Below are 11555 nucleotides of genomic sequence, written 5' to 3'. Positions count from 1 at the left end.
TCGGGAGTCGGTTATGCGAAGGGAAGGTATTAGCACCCCTACGCATCCGTCGTACTCGACGGGATCCACGCACAATAGGAAGGAAAATGGTTGCTAAAATCACTGCTCAAACACACACACACTGGCTGAAAGAGACACAGGAAACAAACAAGACTGACTCGGCAGGATATCGCATCCTGGGCCTACTTAGTCTATCAAGCATAGACATCAGAGTCAAAGTAGTTCGGACTGGGGAAACGACACATGCTCGCTAGGATGTCGCATCCTATGCATACGTATCTCCTTTGGACGAAGGAGAATCAGAGCATTCGTAGCTCGGCTGACACGCACACCAACAAATACAGGCAAAGGCAAACGTGGAGCCTGAATGCCAATCACTGGGCTTACATCAGCATCCGAACCAAAACACACACAAGAAGGCAAACGTGGAGCCTGAATGCCAATCACTGGGCTTACATCAGCATCCGAACCAACACAGGAAGAAGAAGGGTCTCGATTGCGACTAGGGCAAGAGAAAGGGGAGGTCTCAATCGCAACGAGGGCGAGAGAAAAGAATTAGTGTTAGTTGTTAGTCAAACTCGGCAAGACATCGCGTCTCGTGCCTACGTATCTCATCTGGACATGAGAATCAGAGTTGTCGTAGTTCGGCTAAACTATTCCTGTTGGTTTGTGTTTTTTAAGTGGACAACGTCGCTACGCAATCTACCGGATGCTCGACCTTTGGAGACTTACTCATCTGTAGTAGAAGGAGTTGACGTATCCTTACGAGGGGATAATGTTTGTTTGTGTTTTAGGAAAGCTCAAGCAAGAAAGGAAGTCCTATACGAAGGAACCGTGCTACCTTAATTGTCATGCAAACGAGACTACGCGGAGTCTAGCAAACCTAGGGGATACAATCACACCACACAAACATATACAGCATGAAATAAACACACCAACAAGGGGCTCAAACATCAGGGTTAGGCTTTAGTCGAGGGGTCATATCAACCTCAACAAACAAGCCTCTGTATCGGGGTCAGGTTAGCTCTTAACCTTGCCATTGAGGGGCTAAGGTGAAGCTGATGAAAGGTGAAGTGAGGATCAGACCTCACAGCTCTTATCCCTGACCAGGGAGAGCTTCTGACAAATGAGCATGGGTCCAGAATGGGGGAACCCTTCTATACTCAGAGACTCTGACACAATGTGCACTGCACGAGATCTTGGGCTTGGGTCTCAATGCTACAACCATGTAATGGGAGCAAGGAGAAGACTCAACTGAATAGTGGGGGATAGATTACTTATCCCTACTGTAACACCTCAAAATTTGCCCTCCTCTCTTGGGACTAGCATTAACATATTTGCATTTAATTTTAGGGCATGAGGCATTTCATATTGCATAACATGTGGTTACATAGTGCAAGCCATCTTCCCAAGTCTTAATCAGGAGATGAGGAAGTTCAAAGGTGCAAGCTAGGGTTCAATGACTGATCATGGGCCATCTGAGGATTGGACTGTGAATTAGGGTTTCATGATTTCCAAGGATAGTGGTCTTCATCTTGTTTGAATTGATACATCATCATCATCATGGTTGGATGTCATCAGGAGATTGGAGAAGATTCCTTGAGATTAGGGTTTTGACCACTGGTCAACCCTAATCAGTTGTATTGGGCCAATCAGGGCTGGATCAGGAGATGGGGTTTATGAAGGAGATGAGGATCATTCTATGATTATATGGTGCTTATTGAGGCTAGGGTGTCACCCTTGAGCCATTTCAGTTGGAGATTGGGGTTTAAATTGATCTATGCATTGCCAGATTCATCTATCAGATGAAAAGTCAACTGTGGTCAACTGTACATGATCTGATGGATTTGGAGGTGGAGATGAGTTAGACACACTTCATTCATGTTGGAACAAGTGTTAAATGACATTGCAAAGCTTAAAACTGAAGAAAATCAAGTCAGGACAAAAACTGCCAAAAATAGCAAGTGACTTGTAATTGAAGTTTCCAAAATGGAAAGTTTTTGACCTCAAAAACAGAAGTCCAAGGAAGCTTCAAATGAAAAATTGTTCAACATGAAAGATGTAGATCTTGTTCTCACCTTTCCAAAAAGTCCAAGAACTTGAAAATCCGATGTACGGTTTGCGAGATATGGCTCAGTGAATTTCAGAAAAGACCGTAATCAGGAGGCCATAACTTCCACATGGTTTGTCCAAATTGCAAGTTCTTTATATGCACAAACTCCATTTGACATGTACTTTGAGGGTGCATCATTAGATTTTCCCAAAAATGGCCAAGGCAAAAAGTCACTTTTCAACTGGACAGCTGAATTGGACCAGGGGCAAAATCGTCCAAATGTCAAAATAATTGGAATTTTCGAATGGGACTTTTTCCAACACCTCAGGAATGGCATTTAGAATGTGTTTGAATTTTCATTTCATGCATAAGGCTTTTAATTTGGATTTTGTCTTGAAAAATGGAAATGACAAAAATGGACCAAATGCATACATATGGTGAATTTGAGAATGGAGCAACCAATGAGCATGAAACAAGTTTCTACAGTTCACATATGATATTTAGAAGGTGTATGTGCTGCCAAAACAGGTGGCACTAGCTGTCATGGTGAAATTCCAATTTTACCCTTCATTTGGAAAATGACATTTTCACTTACAATGCTAATTTGGTTGATTACACACTTAAGCATGATTAAGGCTACCATATATATTCATAATCTCTTGCTAATCACAACAGAATTCACACACTCCAAGATTGGATCTCAAAACCATTCCAATTCTCTCAACTTTTATCAAGAACACAAATCTTCAAATTCATCAAACTTCTTCATTCTTCAACCAATTTTCGAAATTCTTTTTGCATCGAACTCCATTAATCATCTTCTCAAACTGTTTTTGGAGATTGGAGCCTAAGGAGCTGGAAAACGCAGCTGTCCAAAATTCATCCGTTAATGGCAAATCGCGATTGTGGACAATAGGAGTGGAAGTAATTGAAACGGAGCATAGCATTCACCTTCTATATACTTCTTGTGCATCTGTTTTGAAGAGTTGGAGCTTAAAGCCGCGATTTACACACTGCCATTGCCGGTATATCGAAAATTCGAATCTCCTGTTTTGTTCGATTGATAGGTGCTTTGTGTAGTGCGTTTCATGTAGAATCCAATGGTGCTTGTGGTTTATAGAATGGTGAATCGTAGGTTACGAAATCTTGATTTTAAGTTTAGAACCAAAACCCTAACTCGATCGATCTGTGAGATTTAGGAACTTTTAGGTTAAATTAAGTTGATATTTGAGATCTACATGTTAAGACGGTTCCAACGGATATTCACTTGTTCGTTTTGGTGATGATTTGAAATCCACGTGTTCTTGGCATTGCTGGACTTGGAAGATGAAGTTTCTGGGAATTTCATGTGTTTGATCCTTAATTTCGTTTGAAAATTCAAATAATGTGTTTCCCGCCGCGCCAAAAATTACCATAATGCCACTGCAATTTCATTAATTTAAGTTAATTCATTTTAATTATTAAAAAATTCATATGACCTTTAAAAAATCGTAAAAAATAGTAAAAAAATCCAAAAAATATGGAAATTTTTTCTATAGCTTCCTTGTTGAGTGTAGGTTTTTTTTGACCTATTGGTCAAAGTTGTGCTTGGGGAATATTTTATTTGACCTAGGGTTTTCCATTGTATGTCCATTTTTGATACATGTTTGTAATTTGATCATGAAATACTCATAATGTAGAATAAATTCTTGAAAATTTTTGTGGTGGTTCTTGACTCATTGAGGATTATTTATATGTAAATTTCATGAATTTTGGATACCTGGTTAGAGAGCAGCAAATTCTGGAACTTAGGTGTGACAATTTGTGTCACACCTCATTATGTCAACTTGCAGGATTTTTTTGAGTGACCTATACATGTTAGAATTGAATGAAATTTTGCATGATGATTGGTTGGCATGTCGTGATGTTGTATGAATTTTTGTAGAATTTTTCACTGCCTTTTCTAATTGATCATGATTTTTCATTTCTGGTGATTGAAATTGCAAGCTCATGTGACACATGTTGGTAGATTGATTGGGAAATCCTCATATTGTATTGTATGGCCATGAAATTTGATATGCATGAACTAGACACATTTTAGGACCTCCTTGTTTTGGTCTCATCCATTTCTTTTTGTTTTCAATGAGATATGAATTTTTGAAGTGGATGTATGCATTGATGGTATGAATTGAAGCATGAAATGGTGTCTGTTTTTTTGTTGATTTTCATTGACATGGTTCCATTTGCCCAATTGAGCTCAAATTTGACATGGTAGACCTTGATTGACCCCTGTTTAGGTGTATTTAATTTGAGAATTTTTGGATGTGTTTTGGTATGGATTTGAATGCAATAATTCTGTTTGTATGTTTGGTGCTTCATTTGAACCAATATGGATTGTTTTGTGCATAACATGAGCTTGGTGGATGATATAAACATGAGACCAATGATGTTTGCTTGTGTTTGATGTTAATTTGATGTTGGTTAATGAATACCTTGCTGTTTTAACTTTTTTCTTGCTTTTGGACCCTAGGCTTGGCCTAGTGGTCTAGTTGCTAATATTTGCTTGATTTTTCAGGATCAAAAAAGCAATGTACATGGAGAATGATCCAAATCCAATTTTGATTGATGTTGTGGATGTTTGTACACTAACATAACATTTTTTTGTAGGTGTAGGAGCTTGGGCTTAAGCCTTGGGCTTGTTTTGTGTTGTATTGTTTAAGCTGTTTAACTGTTTGCTGTACAATTTGTCTGATTGAATACTGACTGAGTTTGATTGTTTCCAGGTACTTTAGTTGCTCAGTTCCTTGTGAACTATTGCTTTGCTTTGCTTAAGCAACTTGCATTTGAGGTATAACCTTCTTACTTCATGTAGTCTGGAGACCCGGCTGTTACCGGGCCGGGCAAATTGTCTGAAGTCCTCCTTAAGAGGCAATGCTTGTGTATGTTTATTTTTAAGCCAAGCAGGAAAAGCCCTTCAAGTAAGGCAATTGGTGGAAGGTAGGGACAAGCAACCTGTCCCCCACTATTCAGTGAGTCTTCTCCTTGCTCCCATTACATGGTTGTAGCATTGAGATCAAAAGCCCAAGATCTTGTGCAGTGCACATTGAGTCAGAGTCATCGAGTATAGAAGGGTTCCCCTATTCTGGACCCATGCTCATTTGTCAGCTCTCCCTGGTTAGGGATATGAGCTGTGAGGTCTGATCCTCACTTCATCCTTTCATCTGCTTCACCTTAGCCTCGTAATGGCAAGGTTAAGAGCAAACACAGCCCGTACAGACGACTTGCTTAGGCAGTCAAACCTGATTGATTGAGCCCCTTGTTTGGCTATAGTGCGTGTTATGTGGATATCTAATTGACATGCTTGTTTGAGATACCTGTTCTCATTTGATGATGTATGATTGTATGCTTGTGTGCTAGCTTCTTTCCTGGTTAGGATAGGCTTGTTTATGCAAGTAGGATAGAAAACCGAACTTAGGGTTAACGATGCATGACAACATTAGGCTCGAGTCTCAGCTCCCTAGTTGTGTATCTTTCCCCGGTTTCTGGTTAGCAATTTAGTCCCTTTCAGGGGAACTACATCGCCCTGATCCTCGTTCCAGACGAGGTATGTAGGCAGGTGGTCGTGCGAGACCACTCCGGGCAACCTTTTTCTTTTTTGTGTGCGTTAACTTGTTATCTGATTGTGTGTTTTGGCTCGGATGCCGACGTAAGCCCAGTGATTGGCAGTCGGGCTCCACGTTTGCCGTTTTGTACATATTTTGGTTCGGATGCCGACGTAATTCCATCCAGTGGTTGTCGGGCTCCATGTTTGCCACCCTTGCTTGTTTGTATGTTTTGTGTTGTTTGGCGTGCGTAAGCCGAACTACAGTGGCTCTGATTCTTGTTCCAGACAAGATATGTAGGCATAAGGTGCGATACCTTATCGAGCCCGTTCCTCTTGATCCCACCTGCGTTCCCCGTGTGTGTGTGTGATGTTTAGCAACCTTTTCTTTATTCTAGGACGTGGATCCCTAGGAGTACCTAGGACGTGAGGGGTGCTAATACCTTCCCCTCGCGTAACCGACTCCCGAACCTTTTCTCTCTGGTCGCGAGACCATGTCTTTCCAGGTTTCTCTGAGCGTTTCCTTTCCCTATCTTGGGATAAATAACGTTTAGTGGCGGCTCTGTGTGTGTTTTATTTTCGAGTCTCGCCGGTTGATTTTTCGCAGGATGCGACAGCTGGCGACTCTGCTGGGGACTTACTGATGTAGACCTGTGCTGGTCCATCGTCCCTAAGCGAGTCCTTCCTAGCGTTCTAGGATTAGTTTAGGTTGCTTGTGATGTTTATTTATTGCATTTATTATACTAACCCTTGTTTATATAATTGCATTAAATATGTGCATGCATCATTACTGTCATGTTGCCATCTTCCTCTGCAGGTGGTTCTGTTGTTTGGGGTGGGTGTTCTAAGTGGGGCTAAAACCCAGGCCCGAGTATACACCTAGGACTAGTGTGGTCTCACGTTGCCTCTTTCATGTTAAGTCAACATGTGCCTGGCGGCGTGATGTGCCACAAGCCGGACGAGGCTCACTTGATAGTGCTCATCTCTGTGGATATTCCGCTTTGTTTGAGTCACTCCATTTGAGTTGTTGACTCTGGTGACCGATCATTCCCGGATCTTTGGTTTAGACGATTTTAAGGGAGCTACAATGGCACACCCGAAAGGGCAAACCCATTGAGTATCTCCGCCCGATTGTCGAGACCATTATCCGCCTTAGGATGACTTGATTAGAACTTACCTGTGAGGGGAGGGTTGTTCTGTCAGATGTTTGTTCAGATAGCCTCCAGATGGTGACTTTTGATCTGTGATTCAGAGACATAATTATAAGTCGGATTTATGGTCATTTATTGCCGTGACGCCGGAGTGCTGTCCGTGACTTATCAGTGGGGATCCGTTTATTTCGGATTCCCCGGGCCGAGATATTTTATCAGTGGGGATCCGTTTATTTCGGGTTCCCCGGGCCGATTCAGATAGGGGTGATGTGTCTACTCGGATATGGTTTGGTGATGATGGTGATGATGATGTATCTGTCTTCCGTTTATTTCGGAACCCGTGGGTCAGAATTGGGATTGTACATTCCTCAGATGGTTATGATCAGTTCAGAGCCCAGATTCAGTGCAAATGATCAGATGGCTTGGAGGATGGCAACGCATTGCATTCATTCATCAGCATCATTACATTTTGCATTAATTGCATCTAACCCATGTTTACCCATATGCAGGGACACTTTTGATCGAGATTCTGGTTGAGAGATTTCTGCTCCAGTATGAGGACCGGTTTGAAGAACAACATTGCTTACAGTTTCTTTGATCCAGAGATTGGTGTGCTCAAGGATATGATAGCATTGATTACTCCTGACCATGTGGGAATGTTTAGAGAGTCATACGGCGGTATTCTGAAGATGGTTTTCAGACTCACTGACTGCGACAGGAGCGCCATCCACACTCTTCTTCAGTTCTATGACCCTGGGTTGAGGTGTTTCGTTTTTCCAGACTATCTGTTGGGACCTCTGATGGAGGATTATGTCAGCATCCTGGGTATTCAGATCCGTGATCAGATTCCTTTTCATGTCACCAGAGCAGAGCCAGATGTCCTTGGAATTTCACGTGCTCTTTATTTGAGTCCGGAAATGGTCAAGGAAGGTTTGAAGGAAAAAGGAAAGCTACCCGGGTTTCATTTGAGTTTCTTGGAGGCCAATGCCAAGGAACATGCTGCTGTGGGTAACTGGAAGACGGTCTGTGCTCTGATTGCTGTGAGCATTTATGGGATTGTGTTGTTTCCTAACCAGAAGAATTTTGTGGACCATAATGCTATCAGATTGTTTATGCAGAGAAACCCTATTCCTACCCTGATTGGAGATGTCTACTATTCAGTGCATAACAGGAATGAGAAGAGGCGTGGGGGTCTGGTCAGATGCTGCTCTCAGTTGCTCTTTAGATGGTTCATGGGGTATTTGCCTTCCCGAGGTGCTTTTGTTCAGATTGACCCTAGTGTCAAGTGGTCCTTCCGATTGATGGGTCTGCGGGCTGATGACATTGCTTGGACTCATAATGGTTTAGCTGGTCAGGACTTCATCTGCAGTTGCGGGAGTTTACCTAATGTGCCTTTAGTGGGAGTTCAGGGTTGCATTAATTACAACCCGATGCTTCTCCGGAGACAGATGGGGTTTGCTATAGAGGGTCCTCCTCTCGGGCGAGAGATTCAGGAGTCCTTCTATTTCCCGATTGATGGTAACCAGACCAAGTTGAGGCAGGTATTGGACGAATGGCGAGATATCCAGAGGAGGGGTAAGGTTCCTTATGGCAAAGTCAACTGCCGGTATTTTCCACTATTTGAGGATTGGTTGCGGAAGAGGATTGAGTCTACATTTCTACCGTTTCCTGGAGGTGACTCTGTGTGTCCTAGGATCGAGGGTCCAAGTTCTTCTGTCAGCATGGAAGAATTCCTTGAGATGAAGAGGGCTAGAGATCAGTTACTTGCGGAGAAAGCGGAGTTAGAGATGACTGTTGCTCGGATTCAGACATCCAACCAAGAGATGAAAGTAAAGATGGAAGATCAGGACAAGCGGCATGCCTTGGAGGCCAAACGCTTCGAGATGGATACAACCTACTATGGGAAGATCAGCCAGGCCTTAGCATCATCTAACAAGGAGCATGACATCACCAAGGAGAAGCTGTTCAGAGCATCGAAGGTGATTGAGGATGAGAAGAGGAGGCAAATCCTTGCCAAGGAACAGAGAGATGAGAGAGCCAGAGTTCTTGCTGCAGAGTGGGAAGCGGAGAAGGCAAAGATCAGGGCTGAGAGAGATCATTACCTAGCTGAGAGAGACCATTACTTCAGGCAGATGAAGATTCATCAGAAGGAAGTTGGAAGACTACAGCAGGAGAACACCGAGCTCAGGTTCGCCGCAGAGTTCGCGAGGATGGAAGATGAGATAGGGCCACCTGCGGGACCCTCATCTAGCTAGATCTTTCATTTGTGTTGGATTACCGTCAGGCTTGTTGACGGAATTCACTTGTTTGTATTTCTTTTCCTGATTCTGGAGGATTGTATTTGGCTTTATCTGAGTTGATGTATGACTATGGCACTGATTGTGCACTCTTTTGGTTATGGATGGTGATTTTCAGTCAGTGATTGATCTTCAAGCTTTATTTGCTTTACCGTATGCACTCACACAAGCACACACATGGTTGGGGGTATTCATGCCAAATCACATATCTCCGATCTGCACGATGAGATTGAATGCTGAATATAAGAAGTTTGTCGCGGATTGTTATATGTCTCAATGAAGCCAGGATCGAGAGACAAAGTGTTCTTCATATGGATAGACATTGCATTCATGCATAATAACTTGTTTTCTGTTTTGCAGGTGTCAGTTTCTAACCTGTTTTGATTGACACAGGAATGATGAATTCGTCCAACGCTGACATTCTCGAGCTGAAAAAGAGGATGGGAGAACTGATCAGTGTCATGCAAGAGTTCGCCTTGGAGCAAAAGGTAATTGCCGAAAAGGTGAGGAGGATTGAAGACTGGCTGAAGATGGGGAACATGCAAGGAAACACTTCGTTGTCTGGACCGAAGAAATCCTTTGGTAATGACCAGTGCAAGGATGAGGGTGACTCGAGTGTTGTGTACGCCCAGAGAGGACACGGTAGAGGTCGTTACTACCAGCACACTGCTGTAGTAACCATCCCTGCTGGTAATCAGTCAATCCGGCAGCAACCTCAGCCAACTCCACAGAAGAGACAGGGAGCTGGGAATCAGGTGAAAGGAAAAGGGGTTGATCGTCATTTTGACAAGCCACCCATGCCATATGCTGCTCTGTTTAAAAAGTTGATGGATCTGGGGATGGTTCAGCCAAGGACGTTAGCTCCATTGAGAGCAGATCAGTGGCCACCAAACTATAATGAGAACGCCAGGTGTGAATTTCATTCTGGTACGCAGGGGCATGACATTGAGGGTTGTAGAGCCTTTAAGCATACTGTTCAAGACCTGCTGGAGTCCAAGGCCCTCCATTTTTCACTATTGACAGATGTTAATGCTAATCCCATACCGGCGCATGGTCAGGTGATGGGGAATGCAATTACTGAAGATTCAAATTACACCCGGGCAGTGGGTAAAGAAACTAACAGTGACTGGGGAATTGATCAGTGGATAAAATCATGCGTGTCAGGGAGCTGGAAGGCCTAAAAGATCAACACTGTTACTCGTCTGGAAGAGTATTATTTCTTGTTTTCAGTTTATTTGCATGAAAGCCATACGTGTTGCCCGACACGCAATGGTCCATTGTAAGGGCCACCTCATGTTTAAATTTGCATTTCTGCATCATGAATAAAAGGATGTTTTTCAGTCAAAAAGCGGCGTTCCCTGTTTTTCATTTATTTTTGCAGTTTAAAAACAAAACAAAAATGGCAATGTTTATTTTCATTTTTATCTTTTTGTTTTGTCTCGTTCCGACTTCAAAAACAAGTTTCCGGATCTCGTCGATAACAATTTGGTTACCCCTCATATGACTTCGACAAACCGATCTATCTTGCTGAAGAAGAAGACGAAGAAGACTGTGATCTGTTGGAATTAATCAGATTGCTAAAACAAGAGGAGAAGGTGATTCAGCCGCCCGAGGAGCGGGCTGAGATTGTTATTCCACGCACCGCCGAGGTCAGGAAGGAGATGAAAATCCGGGCCGTTTCAGAGGCAAGTTGAAAGCAGGATGGTAGGCTTGTTGGAAGAGCATGTGGATGTCTCTACCTGGTCATGTCAGGGTATGCCGAGACAGATACCGATATCATTATGCTCAAGCTACTATGGAAAGAAGACTGCCTTCTAAAGAAGCAGAACGCCAGTGCCTGTATCAGAGAGCCATGGTGACTTTGTTTCATGAGATGATTCATCATGGAATCAAATGCTATGCTATTGACATGATAGCAAAGTCCCAAACAGAAGTGGGGCATCTGGCAGACCGGGGCAAGTCGTTTGACCGGTTGAGACAATTCAGACTGAGGTTGAATTCAAGTAAGGGCACTATCAGAGTGCGGTCCGGTAAGCTGTCGGGGGTTCATTGTCAGAGAGGAATCGAGGTTGCTCCTGCTTAAAAAAAAAAAAAAAAGAGAGGAACGCCTGAACCGAGGAAAAACAGAAAAAGAGGTTCGTGGTTTCTTAGAAAGATTGAACTACCTGTCATGGTTCACATCTCATCTAAACAGCCACATGCGAACCTATATTCAGGATGTTGGAAAAAAAATCGAACGGTCAGGCGAAATAATGATTGCCAAGGGGCGTTGAAAAAATAAAAGGAAAAGTTGCAGGAACCTCTGACTCTGATGCCTCCTATGGAAAGAGACTGTTAATCTGTACTTGACGGCCTTCGAGGGGTCTACGAGGTGTATTGGATCAGCATGACGCGTCTTGTCGAAAAGAGCATGCAATTTACCTTAGCAAAAAGTTTATCGACTGTGAAACAATACATTCACTGTTCGAGAAAAC

General features: G+C 43.0%; 1 protein-coding gene across 1 annotated transcript; it reads left to right on the top strand.

Annotated features, from left to right (window-relative positions):
* Positions 1 to 2664: 2664 nt before the first annotated feature.
* On the top strand, positions 2665 to 9153 carry LOC127096694 (uncharacterized). Its single transcript, XM_051035249.1, has 3 exons — positions 2665 to 3078; positions 4816 to 4880; positions 7294 to 9153. Exon 3 carries the CDS (start codon positions 7339 to 7341, stop codon positions 9037 to 9039), a length of 1701 nt encoding a protein of 566 aa, XP_050891206.1. The 5' UTR covers positions 2665 to 3078; positions 4816 to 4880; positions 7294 to 7338; the 3' UTR covers positions 9040 to 9153.
* The last annotated feature ends 2402 nt before the right edge of the window (positions 9154 to 11555 follow it).

The sequence above is a fragment of the Lathyrus oleraceus genome, chromosome 6 (assembly GCF_024323335.1).
Source record: "Lathyrus oleraceus cultivar Zhongwan6 chromosome 6, CAAS_Psat_ZW6_1.0, whole genome shotgun sequence".
In the NCBI taxonomy this organism is placed as follows: Eukaryota; Viridiplantae; Streptophyta; class Magnoliopsida; order Fabales; family Fabaceae; genus Lathyrus; species Lathyrus oleraceus.
Note: the sequence above shows the minus strand (reverse complement) of the source record. Positions and strands in the feature narration are given on the sequence as shown.